This window comes from Pristiophorus japonicus, unplaced genomic scaffold (genome assembly GCF_044704955.1).
Source record: "Pristiophorus japonicus isolate sPriJap1 unplaced genomic scaffold, sPriJap1.hap1 HAP1_SCAFFOLD_66, whole genome shotgun sequence".
NCBI lineage: Eukaryota > Metazoa > Chordata > Chondrichthyes > Pristiophoridae > Pristiophorus > Pristiophorus japonicus.
The window spans coordinates 3,477,441-3,502,239 of NW_027254572.1; the positions used below are offsets into that span (position 1 = coordinate 3,477,441).

The 24,799-nt window shown below is 42.1% G+C and overlaps 1 protein-coding gene across 1 annotated transcript; it reads left to right on the top strand.

Annotated features, from left to right (window-relative positions):
- Positions 1 to 8,106: 8,106 nt before the first annotated feature.
- On the top strand, positions 8,107 to 9,515 carry LOC139255899 (probable G-protein coupled receptor 139). Its single transcript, XM_070874052.1, has 2 exons — positions 8,107 to 8,176; positions 8,605 to 9,515. Exons 1-2 carry the CDS (start codon positions 8,107 to 8,109, stop codon positions 9,513 to 9,515), a joined length of 981 nt encoding a protein of 326 aa, XP_070730153.1.
- Positions 9,516 to 24,799: the final 15,284 nt, after the last annotated feature.

The following is a 24,799-nucleotide window of genomic DNA, read 5'->3' on the forward strand; positions in this document are numbered from 1 at the left end:
GACATCCCTACCGACACCATGGAGTCCCTGGCTATAGATCGCCCGAAGTGGAAAAAGCGCATCCGGAAAGGCACTGAGCACCTCGAGTCTCAACGCTGAGAGCATGCAGAAATCAAGTGCATGCAACAGAAAGAGAGATCAGAAAAACAGTCCCACCCACCCCTTCCCCCAACGACTATCTATCCCAACGGTGATAGAGTCCGTGGCTCTCGTATTTGAATGTTCAGCCACCAAAGTACTCACTTCAGGACTGGAAGCAAGTCTTCCTCGAATCCGAGGGACTGCCTTTGATGATGAAGGTGACAATGTTCCATAATAAAGTAATGCGCTTGTTGCTTAAACGACTGAAATAAACAAACAATGGCGCAATTAATCTATTGACTTAAGACGATTTTACTTTCTGCCTGTACCAACTGCCAATTCCCCCACTTCACCTTTCACCCATGAGGGCATTCATTACTTGTTGGTTCCAGGTGATCAGACTGGAAATCGGGCGGTGTCAACTCTACGCATCTCAGCCTGTCCGGTCAGAGTTCACTTATATCTGGACCTCGACATGTCTCAAACACAACCCTCGCACTGGGGTAATTTTAATAATCAGGACGGGCGAATGTTACTCTCCGTTGGCTTCAATGAAATTAAAATTAGATGGCGTGCATAACCGGCGAGCAACTGGTTTCATAATTTTCCCATCTGCCAGATTAAGGCAAAATTGTCTCCAAAGGTGCTAATCATTTTCCTTTTCCTCCTCCGAACGAATTATAAGGCAATATTGAATTTTCGACATTGCTACACTGTGTGCGTTAGCAATTAGTTGCATAAATCGGCTGATCCATGGAATACGAAAAGCAGACGTTAGCTGGTCCGCGTGTTGTGCCCATATCCTGATATCCAATTTCACCGGTCTGTACTGAACTATGAAGAATTGGAGCGATTTTCGGTTCTAGACTGTAAGTCTGGGGAACGCCCTTGCACTCAGCAGATCCTTGATTGAAAACTGTAAATTTCTGATAAAATGGTTTAACACCTCCGCTATAGTAGAGGAATGTCCCCCCTTGCATTCTTCCACTAAGATCTCCAGCTCACAGAGACACATGTCTCCACAGGGAAACGATTGGGCACTTCACGCAGTTTGCGGAAATGGAACGGTGCTTGCCAATTTCCTAGGAAATCCCTGCGAGTCACCAAAATGATTCGCAGGGAATGACATGGCACAGGTGCTCCTGTTGAAAGTATATAATAAGACACCGACGGGGTATCTTAACTTAACTGATCGTGCATTGATGGTTGTGGTCTATGGCTCATTTTAAAATCCATGTGAATTTGCTCTCCATTGAAAGAATATTAATAGTTGTCCAGTCTTTCTCTCCTATGTTTTGCTGTACATTATTAGTATCGGCATGGTTAACTAATTCATTTCAAGCAATTTCGCCTGACATTCATGATATCAATGTCTAAACCACAATTTAATAGTATGGAGGGAAATATTATGATTTAATCTGCTAATATGGCAAACAGTAATTTCTAAACTCACAAAACATCATTCAGTTGCACACACTTATTTCTCTTTCTGCGTGATCGTTTGTCAAGTTGATATAGGAGCCTAAAACCGGTGTTCAAACACTAGCCATGCGGACTTCTGCTTCCTGTATTCCAATTGGCACCAAATCGCGTTCAGTCATCATTTCTTGAATTCCAGAACTACATTGACACTCGGTCTGGCAAAACTGCAATTTTAAATTCTCATACATGTTTTCAAATCCCTCCATGGCCTAACAATCTTTATCTCTGTAACTTGCTCCAGCTCTACAATCCTCCAAGATATATGGCTGCTCTACTTCTATCCTCTTGTGCATCCACGATTTTTATCACAATGGGCGACCGTCCCTTCAGCTGCAAAGGCCAAACAACTTGATACAACCTCCAGAAACATGTACTCCTCTCTACCTAACTCTCTCTCTCACTCTCGGTTTCTCTCGCTCTCCTCCTCAAAGACGCTGTTTAAAACCTACAATTTTGGCCAAGATTTTGGCCTCCTGTCCTGATAGCTGCTTTTTTGTATGGATATGATATTTTGTTCCATAAACGCACCCGGAAGTGCCCTGTGACATTTTGCTACATTAAAGGCGTTAGTTAAATATAGGTTGTTGCTGATGATGATGAGGACGAGCCGCCGTTAAGAACTGGCGCCCGATTTCATTCCCAGAGGGTTATAAATTTGTCTCGTGCTGGAAAGGATAGCCAAGTGTTTTGCAGAATTTTAACGTGACTCAAAGACATGAAGCCAAAGCTCACTGAACATTGGATTTTCGGCTTCCTACACTTAAAAATTCTGAGCTTCAGATGCCCATCGTCCAATGCAGCTCGGTTGTCGAGACACAAGTAAATCCGTTTGGCAACGACAGCGATCCACCCATTGGGGAAGGAGGAAAAAGTTAGATGATGAGCCGAGGTCCTCTTTCTGCACCATCTTACTCCACATTAAGGCAAGTCAAAAACAGTTTTACTTGGATTCCCTTGACGGTCTCCCAAGGTTCCTTTTTGAACCATTACAGACAGAGACAGTAGAAATTATAATTGGGAAGAAGGAAATATGAAAGTCATTAATCAAATACTTTCTATCTGTCTTCACGGAAGAAGACATAACACATTCCGGAAATAGTGGGGAACAACGGGTCTAGTTGGAATGTGGAACTTAAGGCTATTAGTAAAGGAATGGTACTGGAGAATTAATAGGACTGAAAGGCAACACATCCCCTCGAGCTGATGGCTTACAAACTAGGGTTTTAAAAAGTTGGCTGCCGAGATAGTGGAAGCATGGGTTTTGATCTTCCAGAATTCCCTATCTTCTATAACGTTTCCCACAGATTTGAAGGTATCAAATGTAAACTGCCAGTCAAGAAAGGAAGAAGAGAGAAAATATGTTAGCATGCCATCAGTAGTAGTGGAAATGCAAATCATATAATCTCTTATTAGGGATTTGGTAACAGGTCAGTTAGAAAATCATATTATGATTGGTCAGTTTCAACACGATTTGATGAAAGGCAAGTCATGATCAACAAATCTATTAGTTTTTGAGGTTGTGACTAGCAGGGTCGATAAGAGCGGAACAGTGGATTTATTGTGTTTTGATTGTCAAACAGCAGTCGATAATATGCTGCACAAGAGGTTATTACACAGGCCAGCATCCCCAGCATTGAAGCACTGACCACACCTGATCAGCTCCGCTGGGCATGCCACATAGTTCACATGCCAGACAGGAGAATCATAAAGCAAGCGCTCAAATCAGATAACCTTCACGGCAAAGGAGCAAAAGCTGGGCAGCGGAAGCGTTTCAAGGACACTATCAAAGCCTCTCTGATGAAGTGCAACATCCCCACTGACACCTGGGAGAACCTGGCCAAAGACGGCCCAAAGTGGATTAAGCGCATCCGGAGGACCTCGACTCTCGTCGCCGAGATCATGAAGAAACCAAGTGCAGGCTGCAAAAAGGGCCTGTGGCAAACCAGTTCCACCCAACCTTTCCCGCAACAACAATCGGTCCAACCTGTGACAGACACTGTGGTTGTCGTATTAGACTGTTCAGTCATCTAAGAACTCATTTTAAGAATGGAAGCAAGTCTTCTCCGATTCCGAGGGAAGGTCTATGATGATGATGATGCTGACACAAATTTCTGGCTCATGGTATTGAGGGTAAAATATTAGTATGTATTGAGCTTTGGTTAACGCAAATAAATTCAGGGTAGGAAGACCACTGTCAATTTCTAACCAATGGATCACTGTGAGTGTCAGTGCTTCGACCGCAGCTATTTACAATCTATATAAATGGATTAGATGAGGGGCCCATATTGAATATATCCCAGTTTGCTGACGATGCAAGTGGAAAATTTCGTTCTGAGCAGAATGCAAATAGCCTGCATAGGGATATAGATAGATTAAGTGAATAGGCACGAACATGGGAAATTGAATATAACGTGGAGAAGTATGAAGTTGTCCACTTTGGCAGGAAATCTAAACAAGCAGAATTTTTTTTCAGTGCTGAATGATTGGGAAATATGGTTATTCAGAAGAGCCTTTGTGTTCTTATACACGAATCAAAGAATGTAAACATGCAGGTACAGCAAGCAATTAGGAAAGTAAATGTAACTTTAGCCTTCATTACAAAATGATTGAAGTATAAGTGTAAAGACGTCTTACTGAAATTAGATGAGTTCTTGGTGAGAGCACACCTGGAGTATGCTGTACAGTGTTGGTATCATTATCTGAGGAATCCTGCCATAGAGGGAATGCAACGAAGTTTCATGAGAGTGATTCCTCGGATTGAGGCGATTGTCATCTGTGAAGAGATTGCATAGACTAGACCTATAATTCCTTCGTTTAGAATAATGAGAGGTGATCTAATAGAAACGAAGTCAGTTAAGGTGCGAGAGAAGGAAGATATGTATGCTGACTGTGGAGTCTAGAATTGGCGTCAAATCTCAGAATAAAGGATCAACCAGTTAGAACTGAGATAAGGTTACATTTCTTCAATCAAATGATTGTAAATCTTTGGAATTCTCTACTACACTGTCTTATCGATGCACAGTCGTTGATTATATTCAAGACAGAGATCGATCGATTTCTGGATATTCATTGTAGGAATGGATGTGGCGATAATGCAAAAAGGTACGGTTGAGTAGAAGATTTAATGAATGTTGAGCAGGCTCGAAGGGCCGAGCATAATCTTAGCACTTTATGGCTCAGCATGAAGCCATTTGACCCATTCTGTCTGTGCAGACCGAAAAGGAACCAGTCTGCCACACACCACTTTCTATCTCCCAGGTCTGTAGCTTGTAGGTTACGGCTCTTAAAGTACATTGCCCTGCAATTTTGAAATGTGATCAAGGTTTCTGCCTCTACCACACATTCAGCTGGTGAGTTAAAGTCCCGCACTAATTTCTGGGCAAAACATATTCTACCCATCTCCCCTCTAATCCTGCTACCAATTACTTTAAATCTATGCACTGTGGTTACTGACCACCCTGCTGAATGAAATATGCAATCCCTCTCCACTCTATCTCGGCCCATCATAATTTCCTATCTCATTGGATTCTTACGTGTTTCCCCCAGTACTTATATCACTGCAGGTAGAGAAAACAATTTGGATATAAAAATGTGTTTTAGCCGTCATTACAAAATGATTGTTGTATAAATATAAAGATTTGTTACTGCAATTATGTAAGATATTTGTGAGAGCACACCTGGTGTTTGTGTACAGTTCTGGTATCTATACCTAAGGAATCCTTCCTTACAGGGATTGCTAAGCTGGTCAGTACTTATGTCGGAGCAAAAGTTATAACACCAATGCCGGAAATTTAAAGTATTCGCCAGTCGTGCAGTAGGTTGGTCTCTATCATTGCAACAAGAGTGGAGCCTCGAACAGGAATACAATAAGCTATAGCTTTGTCACATGTGAAGTAACTGTAGGCACCCTATTACACAAGGAACATGGTCACAACTAGTGCATGTGTATGGGTATCTCTAGTACATTAGAAGCAGTAGAACCGCTGGAGTAAGTGTAGGGACGTACTGTAGCCTGACGATCAAGTTCACCACTAGTGTTAGGATAGGGAACCAACAGCTCCGGCGGAGGACGGTCCGCTCTAATGTATATGTACACTGCCACTAATACCAGATGGACCACGATGCAGGGATACCACTCATACCGAAATAAAACGGTCACCTCCAGTATGAGTGCAGGCGTACCAATGATACGGATGGAAAAGTGTCATGTGTAGTCTCTGTCCGGTATCACTAGCAACGAAGAGTCACTGCCTCCTCGACTCTAAGTGTAGGGGTATCACTAGCCCGGGAGAAGCATGATCACCTCTAAACTAAGATATATATGATTAGAACTTGTACAGCTGGAGCATGACCACAGCTTGTGTGAGTGTAGGGTACCGTTACTACCAGAGGAACACGTTCACCTCGCCTGTATGTGTAGGTTTACACTAATACCAGACGTGCACTGTCACCACCATTTTCAGTGTGGTTTTACCACTGCTACTGGAGGAGCATGGTCACCTGAAGATTCTAACCATGGGATCCACTCGTACCAGCGAAGCAGGTGTCCTGTTGGTGTAAGTAGATTGACAACCTAGATCAGGACTTTCAGATCCATCAATAGCAAGGTTATCACGAGTTGCTGAGGAGCAAGATGACGTCGAGTATAAATATATTTGACAGTCATTTTCCAACATTCCATTGACTCTGGATCAGTTCCTATGGAGTGGAGGGTAGCCAATGTAACCCCACTTTTTAAAAAAGGAGGGAGAGAGAAAACAGTGAATTATAGACCGGTCAGCCTGACATCGGTAGTGGGTAAAATGATGGAATCAATTATTAAGGATGTCATAGCAGTGCATTTGGAAAGAGGTGACATGATAGGTCCAAGTCAGCATGGATTTGTGAAAGCGAAATCATGCTTCACAAATCTTCTGGAATTTTTTGAGGATGTTTCCAGTAGAGTGGATAAGGGAGAACCAGTTGATGTGGTATATTTGGACTTTCAGAAGGCGTTCGACAAGGTCCCACACAAGAGATTGATGTGCAAAGTTAGAGCACATGGGATTGGGGGTAGTGTACTGACATGGATTGAGAACTGGTTGTCAGACAGGAAGCAAAGAGTAGGAGTAAATGGGTACTTTTCAGAATGACAGGCAGTGACTAGTGGGGTACCGCAAGGTTCTGTGCTGGGGCCCCAGCTGTTTACACTGTACATTAATGATTTAGATGAGGGGATTAAATGTAGTACCTCCAAATTTGCGGATGACACTAAGTTGGGTGGCCGTGTGAGCTGCGAGGAGGATGCTGTGAGGCTGCAGAGCGACTTGGATAGGTTAGGTGAGCGGGCAAATGCATGGCAGATGAAGTATAATGTGGATAAATGTGAGGTTATCCACTTTGGTGGTAAAAACAGAGAGACAGACTATTATCTGAATGGTGACAGATTAGGAAAAGGGGAGGTGCAAAGAGACATGGGTGTCATGGTACATCAGTCATTGAAGGTTGGCATGCAGGTGCAGCAGGCGGTTAAGAAAGCAAATGGCATGTTGGCCTTCATAGCAAGCGGATTTGAGTACAGGGGCAGGGAGGTGTTGCTTCAGTTGTACAGGGCATTGGTGAGGCCACACCTGGAGTACTGTGTACAGTTTTGGTCTCCTAACCTGAGGAAGGACATTATTGCTATTGAGGGAGTGCAGCGAAGGTTCACCAGACTGATTCCCGGGATGGCGGGACTAACCTATCAAGAAAGACTGGATCAACTGGGCTTGTATTCACTGGAGTTCAGAAGAATGAGAGGGGACCTCATAGAAACGTTTAAAATTCTGACGGGGTTAGACAGGTTAGATGCAGGAAGAATGTTCCCAATGTTGGGGAAGTCCAGAACCAGAGGTCACAGTCTAAGGATAAGGGGTAAGCCATTTAGGACCGAGATGCGGAGGAACTTCTTCACCCAGAGAGTGGTGAACCTGTGGAATTCTCTACCACAGAAAGTTGTTGAGGCCAATTCACTAAATATATTCAAAAAGGAGTTAGATGAGGCCCTTACTACTCGGGGGATCAAGGGGTATGGCGAGAAAGCAGGAATGGGGTACTGAAGCTGAATGTTCAGCCATGTTAGTGTAGCTGTACTACAACTAATGCCGCTTGACAGTGGTCATCACCAATACCATACGTTTTGGTTCAAAGTCTATTTCAGAAAGGTTGGACCAATAGGACTGAGTCAAGGAGAGGGTCAGCACAATTAGCGCTCCTGTGGCAATAGGCTCTGCAGCAGTACCGGGAGATTGCACTTTCTAATTGTAAAGAATGTTTAAATAGTGCATGTTTTTCTGACATTATCTAATAACAATTTCAATTATTATTTTAACCTGACGTATCAGATAAAAAACAACTTACGTCATTCTATTTGTTAAATGACTGTAACTAATGCAATGTATGATTTAACCTGATTGACTCTTGGAGGACTGATGTGTGGATAAATATACATTCACTTCCACAGCCTCAGTAGTTATCCAGTCAGAGCCGTTTAGCTCCGACATAATTCATCCATTCTCATTGAAAATGGGTCAACTAACGATGCTGCTGACAAAAGGGATTTTTTACCCGATTCTTGCAGCTGTCGGTGTCCCCGGTAAGCCATGCCAACCTGTCTGTTGTTAATCTTTGTTAATTGTATCCCGGTTCTAAAAGGAGTATGTTCTAGATGGCAGTATGACAGAGTCGGTCGTGACTGGAAGCAAATCGTGAATCGTGTGCCCGTACATTCTCAGTTCCCCTTAAGCTGGTAACATTAATGAACTTATACTGTTCTCTGAAGCTACGGCAAAAGGATTTTAGCTGATTTCCAGACTGTTTCATAACGCGTGCAATGTGAGCACTGCAGCATCTCATTAAATTGTTGTTTGCTTTCCCAGGTAATGGCCCCAATACAAATGCTGTTCTCACGCTGCTCATTGTTGATAATAACACTGAACGGAGTAAAATGCTGAGGACATGTACCTCGAAATATATTCCAACCTGACACAGAAATTAAATGTGCCTCTTTGCTCTTTCTTACAGCAAACTTGGTTACAATGGTGATACTCTTCCGAGGAAACTGCGGCCTTTCCAAGTGTATCTCTCTTTACATGGTGGCCATGGCAACAGCAGATCTACTGGTCATGATCATCAATGTAACAGTGTATCATATATTCAGTTATTACTTTCCACTTTCATTCATTTACCACACTCCCGTGTGTAAGTTCATTCAATACATGGCTGCTGTCAACATCGATTTTTCAGTTTGGTTCACCGTCTCCTTCACATTTGACCGATTTGTAGTTATTTGCTGCCAGAAGTTTAAATCAAAGTATAGCACAGAGAGAACTGCGGCCGCGGTTATAACAACTTTCATAGTCCTCATCTTTTTAAAGAACTTCCCTGTTTTGTTTGCATTTGAACCTCAGCAAATAATTAACAATGTGCAGTGGGGCTGCCGGATAAGTGTGGTTTTTATTTCATCACCTGCAGGTATAGCGTACGTCTGGTTTCACAGCGCCTGGGGCGTTTGGCTTCCATTTACTTTAATTGCCTTGTTAAATTGTTTGACAATCAGACGTATTTTAGTGGCCAGTAGATCACGCAAGGGACTCCGAGGCCAGAAGAGTGAGAATCAGAGCGATCCGGAGATGGAGAGTCGAAAGAAATCAGTAATTTTACTGTTCACTATATCCAGCAGTTTTATACTGTTGTGGCTGACATCTGCCGTGAGTTTGGTAACTACCAAACTGGCGAACCTCAATTATTACCGCGGTGATCTCACAGACCCTGGATATATCGCCACTGAAACCGGGGCGATGCTGAAGTGTCTGAGTTGCTTTCAAAATCCGTGTATTTATGCAGCGACCCAGAGGAAATTCAGAGAAGAGCTGAAGAATCTGTTAAAATCATCCTGGACACACATTCTGCGAAGAGTAAGAAAATTTGAATAAAAAGGATTCAGTCAAATTAAAGCTTCTTCGTCACTAAAGCTCAATTTCAGCTCCTTTTCCAGCATCGACATACATCTTTCTACGAATGGGACAAATGCGAGAGTTCTTCTTTGCACATCTCCTCCAATTTGTAACATGCATTTGATGTTTGTATTGCTTTATTTTTAAACGCTTTTAAATGAGTAAACGTAACCCATTCCTGAAATTTTTGCACATTTCAACTTCAGAGATCAAAGATTATAATGAATAAGTTCAATCGTTGAGTTGGACATGAGGACTCTAGAATTATTCACATTGCACTGCAGATACTGGGATCGGCCGTACAACTTAAACAGCAAAAATAACGTTTCATTCAATGCCAAAACAATCAAAGGTCTTGCGATCGCCGTTATTGCTAACTCTGTTGGAGGTTCGGTGCGCATAATGCAGGCACGGGGCTCTCTATTGTACACCATTCCTTATTGACAAATAGATCAGGCACTTCTCACGTGAGCAGCGTTCGAATGGAGGAAACAATTGTAACTCGGAGAATCGATGTGGTTTTCAACTCATTTGTCCCAGATACTCACTTAAAATCTCGATTATGCACTGTGGGTTCTGTCACACAGCACATAGATTGGGTCCGCTCTTCCTTTGTGCTGTCGTCAAAACTGTCATGAGTAATATTATTGATATTCTGTCTGAAACACTCTTCCAAACAAATTAATAAAGGAATGCAAAATGAATGTTTGCTATAAAGTTCTTCATTATTACAATTCTTGCAAGTTATCTGTAAAACACTGCCGAAATTCTGATAAAATCGACCTGATACTTCGGTATTCTTGTGTTTGGCTGAATATTTTCAGATGATCGTTAAGTTTCTTTGGTCATTATTGTCTTATATAAATATAAAAACTTAACAATTAGGAGCAGCAGGAGTATTAGGCGCCTGCTCTGCCATGCAAAAAGAGGATGGCTGATCTTCGACTTCAACTTCAATGTCCCCACCTATCCACGAATTCTTTATTCACATAGAGAATACAATATATCCAACTCAGCTTTGAATAAACTCAACGATTCAGCATCCACAGCCCTTTGGGCTAGATATTTTCAAAGATTTACATCCCTCTGGGTGAAGGAATTCCTCCTCATTTCAGTGCCTCCTTACCCTAAAACTCTACCCCCTCGCTCTTGACTCTCTAGCCAAGAAAAACCATCTCTCAGCTTTATCCTTTCAATTCCCCTCTGAGAACACCTCGTATTCTTCTAAACTCTGGAGAATGTATGTACAGTCTACTCGATGCATCAGCCGAGAAACCAATCTCGTGAAGATTTGTTGCACTGCCTTAAACGCAATTATATATTTCTTAACTTAGGAGACCAAAACTGTGCACAATACTGGCGTGGTCGCACCAGATCCCTGTGGAATTTTAGCAAGACTTTATTAAACTTGCACTCGAACCCTATGGCGATGAAGTTAACAAGCAACGTGCCTTCATAATGGCTTGCTGTCTCCATGTTTCCTGTACTAGGGCAACTAAATTTCTCTGGGCACCAACATGGAATAGTTTCACACCATTGAAAAATATTATTTTTATCTATTATTGCTGCCAACGAGAATAACTTCACATTTGTCCACATTATACTCAATCTGCCACTTTTCTGCACACTCACTTAATCTGGCTATATCCCTCTGCAGGCTCTTTGCTTCCTATTCACATCTTATTTGTCCACCAAGCTTTGAATCGTCAGCAAACATGAATGCATTGCACTCGGTCCCTTCATCTAAGTCATTAATATATAGCGTAACGAGCTGAGGTCCAAGCACTGCTCCTTGTGGCACCACATTAGTTACAGCCTGCCAATCTGAAAATGACCCAATCATCACAACTCTCTTGTTTTCTGTCTGTTAACCAATCTCTTCTCCATGCTATTACATTAACCCAATCACCATTTCCCCATATCTTACGTAACAACCTTTTATATCGCACTTTATCGAATGTATTTTGGAAATCCAAATATACTACATCTACTGGATCCCCTTTATGTACCCTGCTAGTTATATATTCAAAAAATCCTAATAATTGTGTGAAATATGCATTGTTTTGCTGACAACGAATTTGATTTTGCATAATCATATTATCATTTTCTAAGTAGACTACTACCATCTTGTTAATAATTGTATTCCTGTAATTTTTCCGACGACTGATGTCTGGCTAAATGGGCAAAAGTCCCTGTTTTATCACTGCTTCCTAACTTCAATAGCGGGGTTACATTTGCTACCTTTCAATCCGCTGGGACCGTTACTGAATCTGGGGAATTTTGAAAGATCACAGCCAGTGCATCCACTATTTCTGCAGCCGTCCCTTTTAGTACTGTAAAATGTAGCCCATCAGATCCAGGGTACTTGTCAGCCAATGGTCCCTTTCTTTTCTATAGTTGTTTTCGTCTACCGATATTAATTAGTTTATGTTCCTCAGGCTAATTATCCGTTTTTTCCCCACTTAGATTGGAATACTTCTTATGCCTTCTAACTTGAAGTCAGTTACAAAATATTTGTTTAAATCTTTGCAATTTACTTGTTCCGTAACATATGAATCCTTTACAATTTATTTATCGGTGATCGCTTCTCAATCTACGAGAAATGCCAAGGAATGGTATCAGTCTCAATGGAAATGAACTGAAGAGTGGATGTCACAGCGAGAACTAGGGATCCAATTACATGATGACAATTAAACTAGTTTGCAGGTGGATCAGTCCGTAATAAAGCGAACAGAAATTTATATTTTATATGCATGCGAATAAAATACAATGATAAACAAGTGCTGATGAATCTTTACAAAGCATTGTTGTGGCCACCATTAGAATAGCAGGCACAGCTTTGGTCGCCTCAAGGCCCAAAGGCCATTAAATCCACAGAGAGCGAGCATTGTAGATACAGAAGGATAGTGCAAGAGATCAGAACTGCACTCATCATAGTTAATGGATTTTTTACTGCAGTATCCACATCTAAGATCTTTAAATGAGATGTTAAACATAATGAACATTTTTGACATAGTGAAGTGGGAGGGATCATTCCGTCTTGATTAATGGTCAGCGATAAAGTGTGATCATATTAATTTAGTCATAAAAGGAATTAGCACAGTGGTTCCTGGGAATGTGTTCAGCCAAAGGGTGTATCGAGCTTACAATGTTTGGCCTCAAGTAATAGTTAAGGAAAACTTTGATGAATATATGAAGCAGAGACCATAACAGATTGTGGGGAGATAGGAGGACAGTGCTGATTGATTTTGATTGCTGCTTGATAGAACCCAGTAGAGAGAGATTGGGTCAAATGATCTACACCAACCCAGTGAATTTCTATGGTTGTAAAGTATTTTTGTTTCTAATATACTATTATTCCCGTTGAGATCCTATTGAACAAACATTACAAACAACTGGTATCAAAGATGAACCCAGAGTGCAAAATATCACCTGTCCCTTATATCTTCCCATTTGTCGATAGCGTACTGTCATTTGGTAATTACTCACTCTGCTCTCGCACATTCCCCATCCCATAATTCCTCACCGTTTGTAGATATGGTAACTGACATGTTGCAACTTGTCAATAACCTATTGTAATTTTGCAATTAGCTCTCTGTGCAGTGCAAAATTTTCAACTCCATCCAACAACGTTTCACCGTTTGTATTTTTGGAACCTTGTGCACTATTGCATTAAAATCCGACTTGGTCATTCGAACTGCATTGCTCCCGCCCTACAGGCCACTGATGTGTTTCAGTAACTCCACCAGGTCAGGTAAAGATTACACATCGTCCCTCAAACCAAAATAATTCCATTTTATATTGCTCCTCTTGCAGGTGCTCACACATTATATCTTTCCTGGGATTAATTTAAAAACTAGGTTTATTTCAGCCAGCGTCGGATCCTCAGGAATGTTCTCTAATTGAGGCAATGAAACGATGTGAGTAAACTTACGCTCCTGTCAATCCCCATTCAATCATCTCGTGGTGTCTGTGTGCCTGGATTCCAGATTCCCATGTTATGTGGTTAAATTACATTTAATATCGCGTAATCATCGTTCCAGCAATGCCCCATTCGATGATTTATTTGTGCTCTATTCCATACACTAATTAAACGGTTTTATTTAAACCTCATAATCTACCTGTTAAAGGTCTTTGTTTCTGAAAAAAGCTGTGTCTGTACCGATTATATTACCACTATATAATTATTGGACCTATGGGGGCTTTCATTATTTTTATTGTGGATATATACGATTTAATTCCACACACTACTGCCCGTGTCTCAAACAGTATGTGGTTTATTAGCAAATTGTTGATGCGCATCCTCAGATATCATTCCTTTGAATGGGCACAGGATCACGCGCAATACAAGGTGCATAGAATCATAGAAACATCGAAACATAGAAAATAGGTGCAGGAGTAGGCCATTCGGCCCTTCTAGACTTCACCGCCATTCAATGAGTTCATGGCTGAACATGCAACTTCAGTACCCCATTCCTGCTTTCTCACCATACCCCTTGATTCCCCTAGTAGTAAGGACTTCATCTAACTCCTTTTTGAATATATTCAGTGAACTGGCCTCAACAACTTTCTGTGGTAGAGAATTCCACAGGTTCACAACTCTATGGGTGAAGAAATTCCTCGTCATCTCGGTCCTAAATGGCTTACCCCTTATCCTTAGACTGTGTCCCCTGGTTCTGGACTTCCCCAACATTGGGAACATTCTTCCTGCATCTAACCTGTCTAACACCATCAGAATTTTAAACGTTTCTATGAGGTCCCCTCTCATTCTTCTGAACTCCAGTGAATACAAACCCAGTTCATCCAGTCTTTCTTGATAGGTTAGTCCCGCCATCCCGGGAATCAGTCTGGTGAACCTTCGCTGCACTCCCTCAATAGCGAGAATGTCCTTCCTCAGGTTAGGAGACCAAAACTGTACACAATACTCCAGCTGAGGCCTCACCAAGACCATGTACAACTGTAGCAACACCTACCTGCCCCTGTACTCAAATCCCCTCGCTATGAAGGCCAAAATGCCACTTGCTTTCTTAACCGCCTGCTGTACCTGCATGCCAACCGTCAATGAGAGATGTACCATGACACCCAGGTCCCTTTGAACCTCCCCTTTTCCGAATCTGTCACCATTCAGGTAATAGTCTGTTTCTCTGTTTTTATCACCAAAGTGGATAACCTCACATTTATCCACGTTATACTTCATCTGCCATGCATTTGCCCACTCACCTAACCTATCCAAATCACTCTGCAGCCTCATAGCATCCTCCTCGCAGCTCACACTGCCACCAAACTTAGTGTCATCGGCAAATTTGGAGATACTACATTTAATCCCCTCGTCTAAATAATTAATGTAAAGTGTAAACAGCTGGGGCCCCAGCACAGAACCTTGCGGTACCCCACTAGTCACTGCCTGCCATTCTGAAAAGTCCCCATTCACTCCTACTCTTCGCTTCCTGTCTGACAAACAGTTCTCAATCCATGTCAGCACACTACCCCCAATCCCATGTTCTTTAACGTTGCACATTAATCTCTTGTGTGGGACCTTGTCGAAAGCCTTCTGAAATCCAAATATACCACATGAACTGGTTCTCCCTCGTCCACTCGACTGGAAACATCCTCAAAAAAGTCCAGAAGATTTGTCAAGCATGATTTCCCTTTCAGAAATCCATGCTGACTTGGACCTAGCACATCACCTCTTTCCAAACGCACTGCTATAACATTCTTAATAATTGATTACATCATTTTACCCACAACCGATGTCAGGCTGACCTGTCTATAATTCCCTGTTTTCTCTCTCCCTCCTTTTTTAAAAAGTGGGGTAACATTGGCTACCCTCCACTCCATAGGAACTGATCCCGAGTCAATGGAATGTTGGAAAATGACTGTCAATGCATCCACTATTTCCAAGGCCACTTCCTTAAGTACTCTGGGATGCAGTCCATCAGGCCCTGGGGATTTATCGGCCTTCAATCCCATCAGTTTCCCCAAAACAATTTCCCGACTAATAAGGATTTCCCTCAGTTCTTCCTCCTTACTAGACCCTCCGACCCCTTTTATATCCAAAAGGTTGTTTGCGTCCTCCTCAGTGAATACCGAACCAAAGTACTTGTTCAATTGGACCGCCATTTCTTTGTTCCCCGTTATGATTTCCCCTGATTCTGACTGCAGGGGAACTACGTTTGTCTTTACTAACCTTTTTCTCTTTACATATCTATAGAAACTTTTGCACTCCATCTTAATGTTCCCTGCAAGCTTCTTCTCGTACTCCATTTTCCCTGCCCTAATCAAACCCTTTGTCCTCCTCTGATGAGTTCTAAATTTCTCCCAGTCCCCGGGTTCACTGCTATTTCTGGCCAATTTGTATGCCACTTCCTTGGCTTTAATAATATCCCTGATTTCCCTTGATAGCCACGATTGAGCCACCTTCCCTTTTTTATTTTTACGCCAGACAGGAATGTGCAATTGTTGTAGTTCATCCATGCGGTCTCTAAATGTCTCCCATTGCCCATCCACAGTCAAGCTCTTCAGTATCATTCGCCAATCTATCCTAGCCAATTCACGCCTCATACCTTCAAAGTTACCCTGATTGAAGTTCTGGACCACGGTCTCTGAACTAACTAGAGCAAGGACTGCTGCCATTCGGCCTATCGTGCCGATACCCGTTCTGTAATATAGGCAACCATTTAGTCCAATTCCCATGGTCTTTCCCTCTAGATTATCAAATATAGGAACATAGGTTGAGGACGAGACCACTTAGTTCACCAAGCCTGTTCCGCCATGCAATCAGGTTATGGCTGATCAAACATTAACTTTCCAAAATATATATCCAATTTATTTTTGTTATGTACGACTTTAAAAGATGTCAGTATGGTTCCGATCATCACATTCTCTGAGTCAGAGGTTCGTGGGTTAAAGTTCCTCTGCAGAAATCTGGACCGAAAAGCTGTACTGACAGCTGACTGCAGCATTGAGTGTGTGCTGCATTGTCAGAGGTGTGGTCCTTTTTTGTGAAACGCGACCGAGGCCACTTCTGTCCACACTGGTGCACATAAAACATCAGGACATAAGAACATAAGAAAAAGGAACAGGAGTAGGCCATACGGACCTTCGAGCCTGCTCCACCATTCAATAAGCTGACTGATCATGGACTCAGCTCCACTTCCCTACCCACTTCCCGTAATCTCTGATCCCCTTATCATCGAAGAAACTGTCGATTTCTACATTAAATATATTCAATGACCCAACTTCCACAGTTCTCTGAGGCAGCGAATTCCACAGATTTACACCCCTCTGAGAGAAGAAATTTCTCCTTATCTCAGTTTTAAATGGGCGGCCCCACATTCTAAGATCATGCCCTCTAGTTCTAGTCTCCGCCATCGGTGGCAACATCCTCTCTGCATCCACCATGTCAAGCCCCCTCATAATCTTACACGTCTCGATAAGATCACCTCTTATTCTTCTGAATTCCAATGAGCAGAGGTCCAACCTACTCGACCTTTCCTCATAAGTCAACCCCCTCATCTCCGGAATCAACCTAGTAAACCTTCTGTGAACTGCCTCCAAAGCAACTATATCCTTTCGTAAATATGGAAACCAAAACTGCACGCGCTGTAGCAATACTTCCCTGCCTTTATAATCCAGCCTCATCACAATAAACGCCAAGATTTCATTGGCCTTCATGATCAGTTGCTGTATCTGCATACTAACCTTTTGTGTTTCATGCACAAGTACCCCCAGCTCCCTCTGTACTGAAGCACTTTGCAATCTTTCTCTAGTTAAATAATAACTTTCTCTTTGATTTTTTTCTGCCAAAATGCATGACCTCACACGTTCCAACATTACACTCCACTCAGCCTGTATATGTCCTTTTGCAGATATTGTGTGTCCTCTTCACACGTTGCTTTTCCTCCAATATTGGCATCGTCAGCAAATTAGCAATGTTACACTCACATATTATGGCATTAATTCGAAGAAGGGCAGAGGTCTTCTCCACAGTGTTCTGGCCAAAATCTATCTCTTAAGTAACAGCATTACTTGGTGCTTATTTCATTGCTGTTTGCGGGACCTTGTTGTGCACAACATTGCACAAGTGACTCCACTTTAAATGTAATTAATTGTCTGTAATGTGTTTTAGCGCGCCCTTACGCAGTAAAAGACGCCATATAAACGCAAATCGTTCGTTTTTATTGAATCTGCTTCCATCAATATGTTAGCCAGTGCATTCCAGATCATTAGAAATCACCGTGTTAAAACAATCCAAGTTTCCCCTGGCTCTTTTGCCAATTGCCATAACTTTGTGTTCTCTGTTTAGCGAGCCTAATTTTCACAGGCCACTATTAATTATGAACACTTCGTTCAACTTTCACCTGAACCTTCTCTGCTCTATGGACAACCACCCATCCTCTGGCTATATCGCGAATTTCCAGATCATTCACCCGCTGACATCAAAGCCTCACCCAAACCCTCACCTCTCAACTTAAGACTGGGTCAATCTAGTCTGATCGTGATCTCATTCTTGCTCAGTTTGAAGATTTTTCTTTAACTGTTATGTATTTTCAACAATTCAATTTTAAACGAAATGGATCATAATACCATGTACAATTCATGTTTGAAACTGATCCCATTTATTCTTTAGCATTTTATCGAATCGCTGTTAGTATAATTTCACTTATCGGTATTTAAAATTTGAAAACAAAATATGATTGATTTGTTTGAACCAACCCGCTTTGTTTTTGTCATCGCCCCACCCCCCGCCGCCACCGCGCTCTCCTGGTTCCCTTTACTTCTGTCGTTCCAGTTCCAGAGCTATCCACACTGTACCAGTTCCCAATCATCCCTTTGTTCGAGATGGTCCGTCGAAGGGTAGAGTTCAAACTCAAAGTGTTATTGTTGTTAAAGAAATTGTTGAACTTAGCCCATTTATATTGTGTTCACTTCTGATATGCTGATCATGGAAAAAAATCTTCCACACCTTATAGTACACAGGTCAGCAAAAGAGATTCCAGTGATTCACATTTCCAGTTATGATCACATTGTAGGAATTCGTAAATTCTACCTACAAGCCTTCCAATCTAATTTTTAATATTATGAAGAGAATGATCAAGTTTCTTTGCTCAAATTGTTCCTCGTGGCAGAGAATTCAATCATAAAGATCTACAAGATCATCAAAATGTGAAATTGGGAGTTAGGAGTGAAGGTGGGCGGAACATTTGAGCTCATTGGATAACCGTATTCTGTTTAGTATTTATTGAATTACCAGGTGGTCATTCGTAACACATCAATTATCTGTCACTGATGATGAAAATTATATTGTCTAAAGTTTATCAAATATCACATATTTATGTTTGAAAGCATCGCAACCTACTCTGCTGTAAACAAACTGCAATCTCCATGTGCTGAGTAACAAAGCAAACATGGTGGGAAACTGATCAAGCTCGATGCTGGCCGTTTGACAATAAATATTTAGAGAGATGAAACACTCAAGTTATCTTGAAATCAGCGGAAAAAAAACACTCTTTTAAATGACTACTCATGTACTGCAGCTTAGGAGACAATAAAAAGAACTCGATTATTAAACATTATTTTGATCAGTTCCATGTTTATCCTGACAGATTTTAAGTAGATAGTCTTCCGCGCTTGTCCATAATTTAACAAATCAAAAGCTGGCATTCCAGTGTTCTGCCTTCTATCGAAGTACAACCAAAGGGTGCTCCTTGTGTGGTTGTAGAAGGGATCCAAATACTTCATTAAATGCACGGCACCTCACGCACTGTGAATCCAAGTATCTTCCGAAGTCCTGGAGATCCCATTGTTGTAAAGCTGTTTTTAGCTATCTTGACAGTAAAATGCTGAGGAATCTGACGAATTCTAATTTCCTTCCCTTATCTTGTTACTAAGGAATTGACTGTGGTATTTCCTCCTAGTGGAGCTCCAGGAATCAATGAGGTTTGACTCGCTACCCAAACTGACTTTCATTTAACCACGTTCGGATCTAAATTTGTAACTGATGATTAGGTATTCCTGAAGCTGCTGAGTGAGTGAATTAAATCTTCCTTGCAAAACTAGTAGGGAGAAAACCAGACCACATGCCATGTATTAAACGTTATTTCACGGTCAAGAAAAGTAGCCTAAAGTTAAGGTTAAGCACAGTGGCGAATAAAAAGCGGGAAGACTTGTAATCAGCATTATCCATCCATTGCTTAGCACATCATCAACGCATAGATTTGCTTAACGAGGTTAAGTAGCAACGGTTGCAAAGCGAATTGCGTGTTTCCCTGTAAATCAGCGCCAAAGGATGCTGCGCATTAATAACAACAGCAGCCTGAGGTTATAAATTGATTAAATTAATTCATGAGTATTTCCTTGGATTGCTGGAAAGTTTTCCACTTTCATTCGGCAGTCAACCAAATAGACCACGTGTGAATAAATAGATACAGAGCTTGAAGAACCTCGTCTTTCACAATTGTATCATTGAATCAACATCTTTCATTGTCTGTAACACAGGCGTTAGTTACAGAGAAATGAATCATTGAAACCTTTTCAGCAGCGGGGTTATCGGTTGCCACGTGGATAATTTCTTGCTGTGGGGCCTTAAAATTAGCTTTTCTTTAAAACTGATCGGGAGCCTGAGATACCTCGCGCTCATTTTCGCTATAGCAATGTGTGCATTAAGTGTAATTAAAGCAACTGATCAGGAAATTCCGAGTCACAGAGCCGTTCACATAAGAGCACCTCATAATCATCCACACACTGCTGCAAGACCAATACATAGCTGCACAATAGATAATTTCCTAAAACAGAACATTTCAGGAAGCTTTACTCTTTTAAAAACAGTTTGCTTCTGCATTCACGTCATTACGGTGTCGTTGGCAATATTCACATTTATTGCACAATCCTGTTTGAAGTTGACAATTCAGCGTTGAACTGCCTTCGTGAACCGCAGCAGACCGTGTGGTGAGGGCGCTCGCAGTGTTCTTCGGTAGAGCTCCACGATATTAGCCCAGTGACGATGAATGAATGGCATTAATATTCCAAGGCGCAATGATGTGTCACTTGCAGGAGAATTTGGAGGTAGTATTCTTCCCAAATGCATAAAGCCCTTATTCTTCTATGTTTTAGATGTCGCGGTTTTGAGAAGTTCTGTCGAATAAGTTTTGACTTGTGGCTGCAGTTTTTTTGTAGATGGTACACAGTGCAGCCAAGTCGCGCTGGTGGTGAAGGGAATTAATGTTTAACGTGGTCGATAGTGCGCTAATAAAGCAGGTTGCTTTTTCATTGATGGTGTCGAGCTTCTTGTTTGTTTTTGGAGCTTCACTCATCCAGGCAAGTGGAGAGTGTACCATCACCCGACTGACTTGTGCCTTGTCGCTGGAGGAAAGGCTTTGGGGTTGTGCATCACTCGTCGTAGCATATAAAGCCTGTCACCTGCTCTTGCAGGAAAAGTATTTATGTGGCTGGTCCACTTATATTTCTAGTCAATGGGGACCAGCAGGATGTTGATGGTGGAGGATTCGGTCAAAGTAATGCCGTTGGATATCAAGGGACGGTGGTTGCACTCTTCCTAGTTGGAAAGCGTCATTATCTGGCACTTGTGGGGATAACTCTTATTTGACAATTATGAGCTCAAGTCTGGATGTTTCCAGGTCTATCTGTACGCGCGCATGGCTGCTTCGTTATCTAAGTAGTTTCGAAGAGAAGAGAACACTGTGCAATCATCACCGAATATCCTCCCTTCTCCCTTGCTTATGGAGGGAAAGTCATTGATGATTCACCTGAAGATGGTTGGGTCTTGGACACTTCCCTGAGCAATGCCTGCAGAGATATGCTGGGCCTGAGATGGTTGACCTCCAATAACTACAAAAAACTGCCTTTGGGCTGGGTATAACTGAACCCAGTGGAAGTTTTAGGCACTGTTTCTCGTGCGTCATGATGCCACACCCGGTAAAATTCTGCCTTGATGTCAAGGGCAGACACTTTCAGCTTCTCCCACGAATTTATTCTTTTGTCCATGTTTGGACCAAGGCTGTAATGTGGTATAGAGCCGAGTAGTGCTGGCAGAACCAAAGCTGAACATCGGCGAACTGGTTATTGGTGAGCAAGTGCCGATTGATAGCACTGTCGAGGGAACCTGCCATCATTTGCTGATGAGTGAGAATCGAATGAATGGGCGGTAATTAGCCGGATTCAATTTAGCTCACTTTTTGTGGACATGACACACCTTGGTAAGTATTCGTTTTTTTTTCAGTTAGATACTAGTATTTTAGCTTTACTCTAGCAAAGGAGGCGGGCTTGGTTCTGGTGCACAAGTCTTCAGCACAACAGCCAGGTTGCTGTCGGGTCCGTACATGTACTGCTTTTTTTATAATTTATGATATCAGGAAGTGTTGATTTACTGAATCTGTGCCAATTACCCTTTTCAATCTTATGTTCCCAACGATTCGGCTTGACCATAATTGGTGACAGTGGTTTTACTTCATTCAGTGCAAGGAAGATCTGATACATTATTGTATCTGAGCTGTAGCTACCGAGGCGCAATCAAGTGTTATTATACCAGTTATGGCCTGGGTAGACCGGTTGTGATCAGCTTGTGCAACCCGCTCCAGCACACCATGGGTTCTTTAGTCTCTGAATAAGGTCTGTGTCACACATTTGGTCGCTCCTCCAGCCCGTACATCCTAGGTAAATCTGTGGATATACGCAAGCTTTTCTGCCGAATCATTCTGCATTACATATCTAAGAGATGGCCTCTTATACCCATTCTTCGCGGAAAAAATCTATGGGGACAAGTTAGGCCAATCATGGGGCTCACACTTGAATTTAAATACACAATTAAAGAGGTGCCACATACTCAGTAATCCTGCCTGTCCCTGTCAGGCCATCACCCTCATGACCCCGTCCTTTATCTTGCACGGTCTGTTTTCACTCCCGAGCAGTGGCTAACTCAAATGGAACATGATGATATTGATCTCTCCTGGGAAGTGAACAATTATTATTTTGTTATGGCTTCGCGAATCAAGTATCTAGAGTCTTGTCAAGTTATCCTTATTGTTTTGCAGGCAGCTTTTTTTTTGCAAATAAATGCTCAAAGTGTCTTTTGACATTTTGGTCAAGGAGGCCGCGGGCACCTTTAGTTACTTTCCATCTTACTTCAAAAACCAGGGATGCCCAGGATATTTCACAGCAAGTTAACAAGTATGATTATAAGTGCAGCAATTATATAATGGCATTTTTAATGTACAGTGAGTAATATTATGTATTGATTATACCGCTGTTTAGTTAGTAAGTGAATCTGAAGTGAAGACTTTCCTAGTATACCCTCTGCTGGAATGAATTGAATTGGCTTAAGACTGGCAACTGTGATGTTGGGAACGCCAGGAGAAGGACGAGATGTATCATGCACTCGGCACTTCAAGCTGAAGATATTTGCAAACGCTTCAGGCTTGTCTTTTGTACTCATGTGCTGAGCTCCATCAGCACTGAAGCTGTGGTGTATTCATGGATCCACCACCTCCCCTTAGTTGCTTAATTGTCCACGACCTTTCATGACGCAGGACAGCAGAGCTTTAATCTAATCCCTTCGTTAAGGGGCTGGTTAGTTCTGTTTACAGAATGCTCCTTCCGCTGTGTTGTCCATTGTAGTAGCTTCTCCAGTTTTGCACCACATTATGAGGTAGGCCTGGTGTTGGTTCTTGTGCATGCTCTTCTCGACTCCTCATTGAAACCCAGTTGTCCATCAGACTTGATGGGAATGATGACGTGAGGGATATGCCGGTCTATAATGCGACAGATTTTGGAGTAATATAATTCTACTGCTGGCATACTGCACCTCATAGAGGTCCAGATTTGAGCTGCTACATCTGTTCTGAATCTATCCAATTTAGTACAGTAGTAGTGCCACAAAACACGATGGTTTGTGTATACAGTGTGAAGATGGGGTTTCATCTGCACATCTGTTGAGTGGTCGCTTCTTCCAATACTGCCAAGGAGCGATGTATCTGTGAAAGGTAGACTGGTGAGCGTCAGTTCAAGGATGTTTTTCTCTCATGTTGGTTTCCACACACACTGCCCCCAGCCCAGTCTGGCTATTATGTCCTTCATGGCTCGGCAGCTTACCGGTACTCGTGCTACTGACTCATTCTTGGTAATTGATACGGAAGCCCCAATGTTCAACATGAATGCCTACTGATTCATCAAAAGAAGCAGGGCCATAGTTGATAATCAGAAGGATATTTCATTTTCCATGATTTAGCTGATGGCATGAAACTTCAAGTTTATCGGAGTCAATGCTGAGGATTCCCAGGGCCACTCCTCCCACCTGTATAGCATTGTGCCACGAGCTCTGCTGGTTTTGTCCTTGTGGTGAGTAATGAGACACCAAATATGTTGATGGTCTGGGTCGTCGGCAGACAGGTACGAAGCTGTGAGTATGATTATGTGAGGTTGTTGCTTTTCCAGTCTGCTACACAACTCTCCTAATTTTGGAACAAGGCCCCAGATATTAGCGAGGAGGCATTTGCAAGATTACAAGACACTTTTGCTTTTGCTGTGTCCGTGTTTTTATCTGCCAAAAGAAGGGAAGCTTTAGACGAATACGAGATATATGTTAATATTCGGAATCTGAAGTGAACCGTCTGCTCTCTCTCAATAGTAAACCGTTAATAATGGAGAGGAAGTTTTTTGCATTCATCATTTGGCCGTTAAGCACCGCGTGGGTGAATACAATGCAGAACATTTAGCAGGAAACATCCGAGGCCGGTAAGTAAAACAAGCCATTTGTTGTTTTACTACTCGGTAATTGGAAATTGTCTCAAAAATAAGTATTATTTTCTGATTGACAACATGGTCTGTCACACGTTCCTGCTTGTCAGACGTTCCTTCTTGAGCAGTCTGCGACTGGATAAAAGAGGAGAAGTGAACGGTGTTAAGCTGCACCAATGGAATGTTGGTCAGAAGTAATGAAACACACTGAGACACTGCTGCATTCTAAGAATTTCAGTCTATCCAGGAGAGATTCTCAATCTGAACTGGTAAATTCTGGGAGTCCGCCTCTTAGCTATCATCTTGATTGGGCAGAATATAAGAACGTTGTTCCAAGATTTGCGGTGAAACTCCCAGAGCGATTTCTCATGCAATTGTGGATGATCTGGGAATGTCCGGTCATTTATCTAGTATCATTTCAACGTTTAAGAATTTATTATAATGAGTAATGTACCACGATGATGGAATATACCGATTGATGCCCTTGATTTTATCCATTGACATTAAGTAAA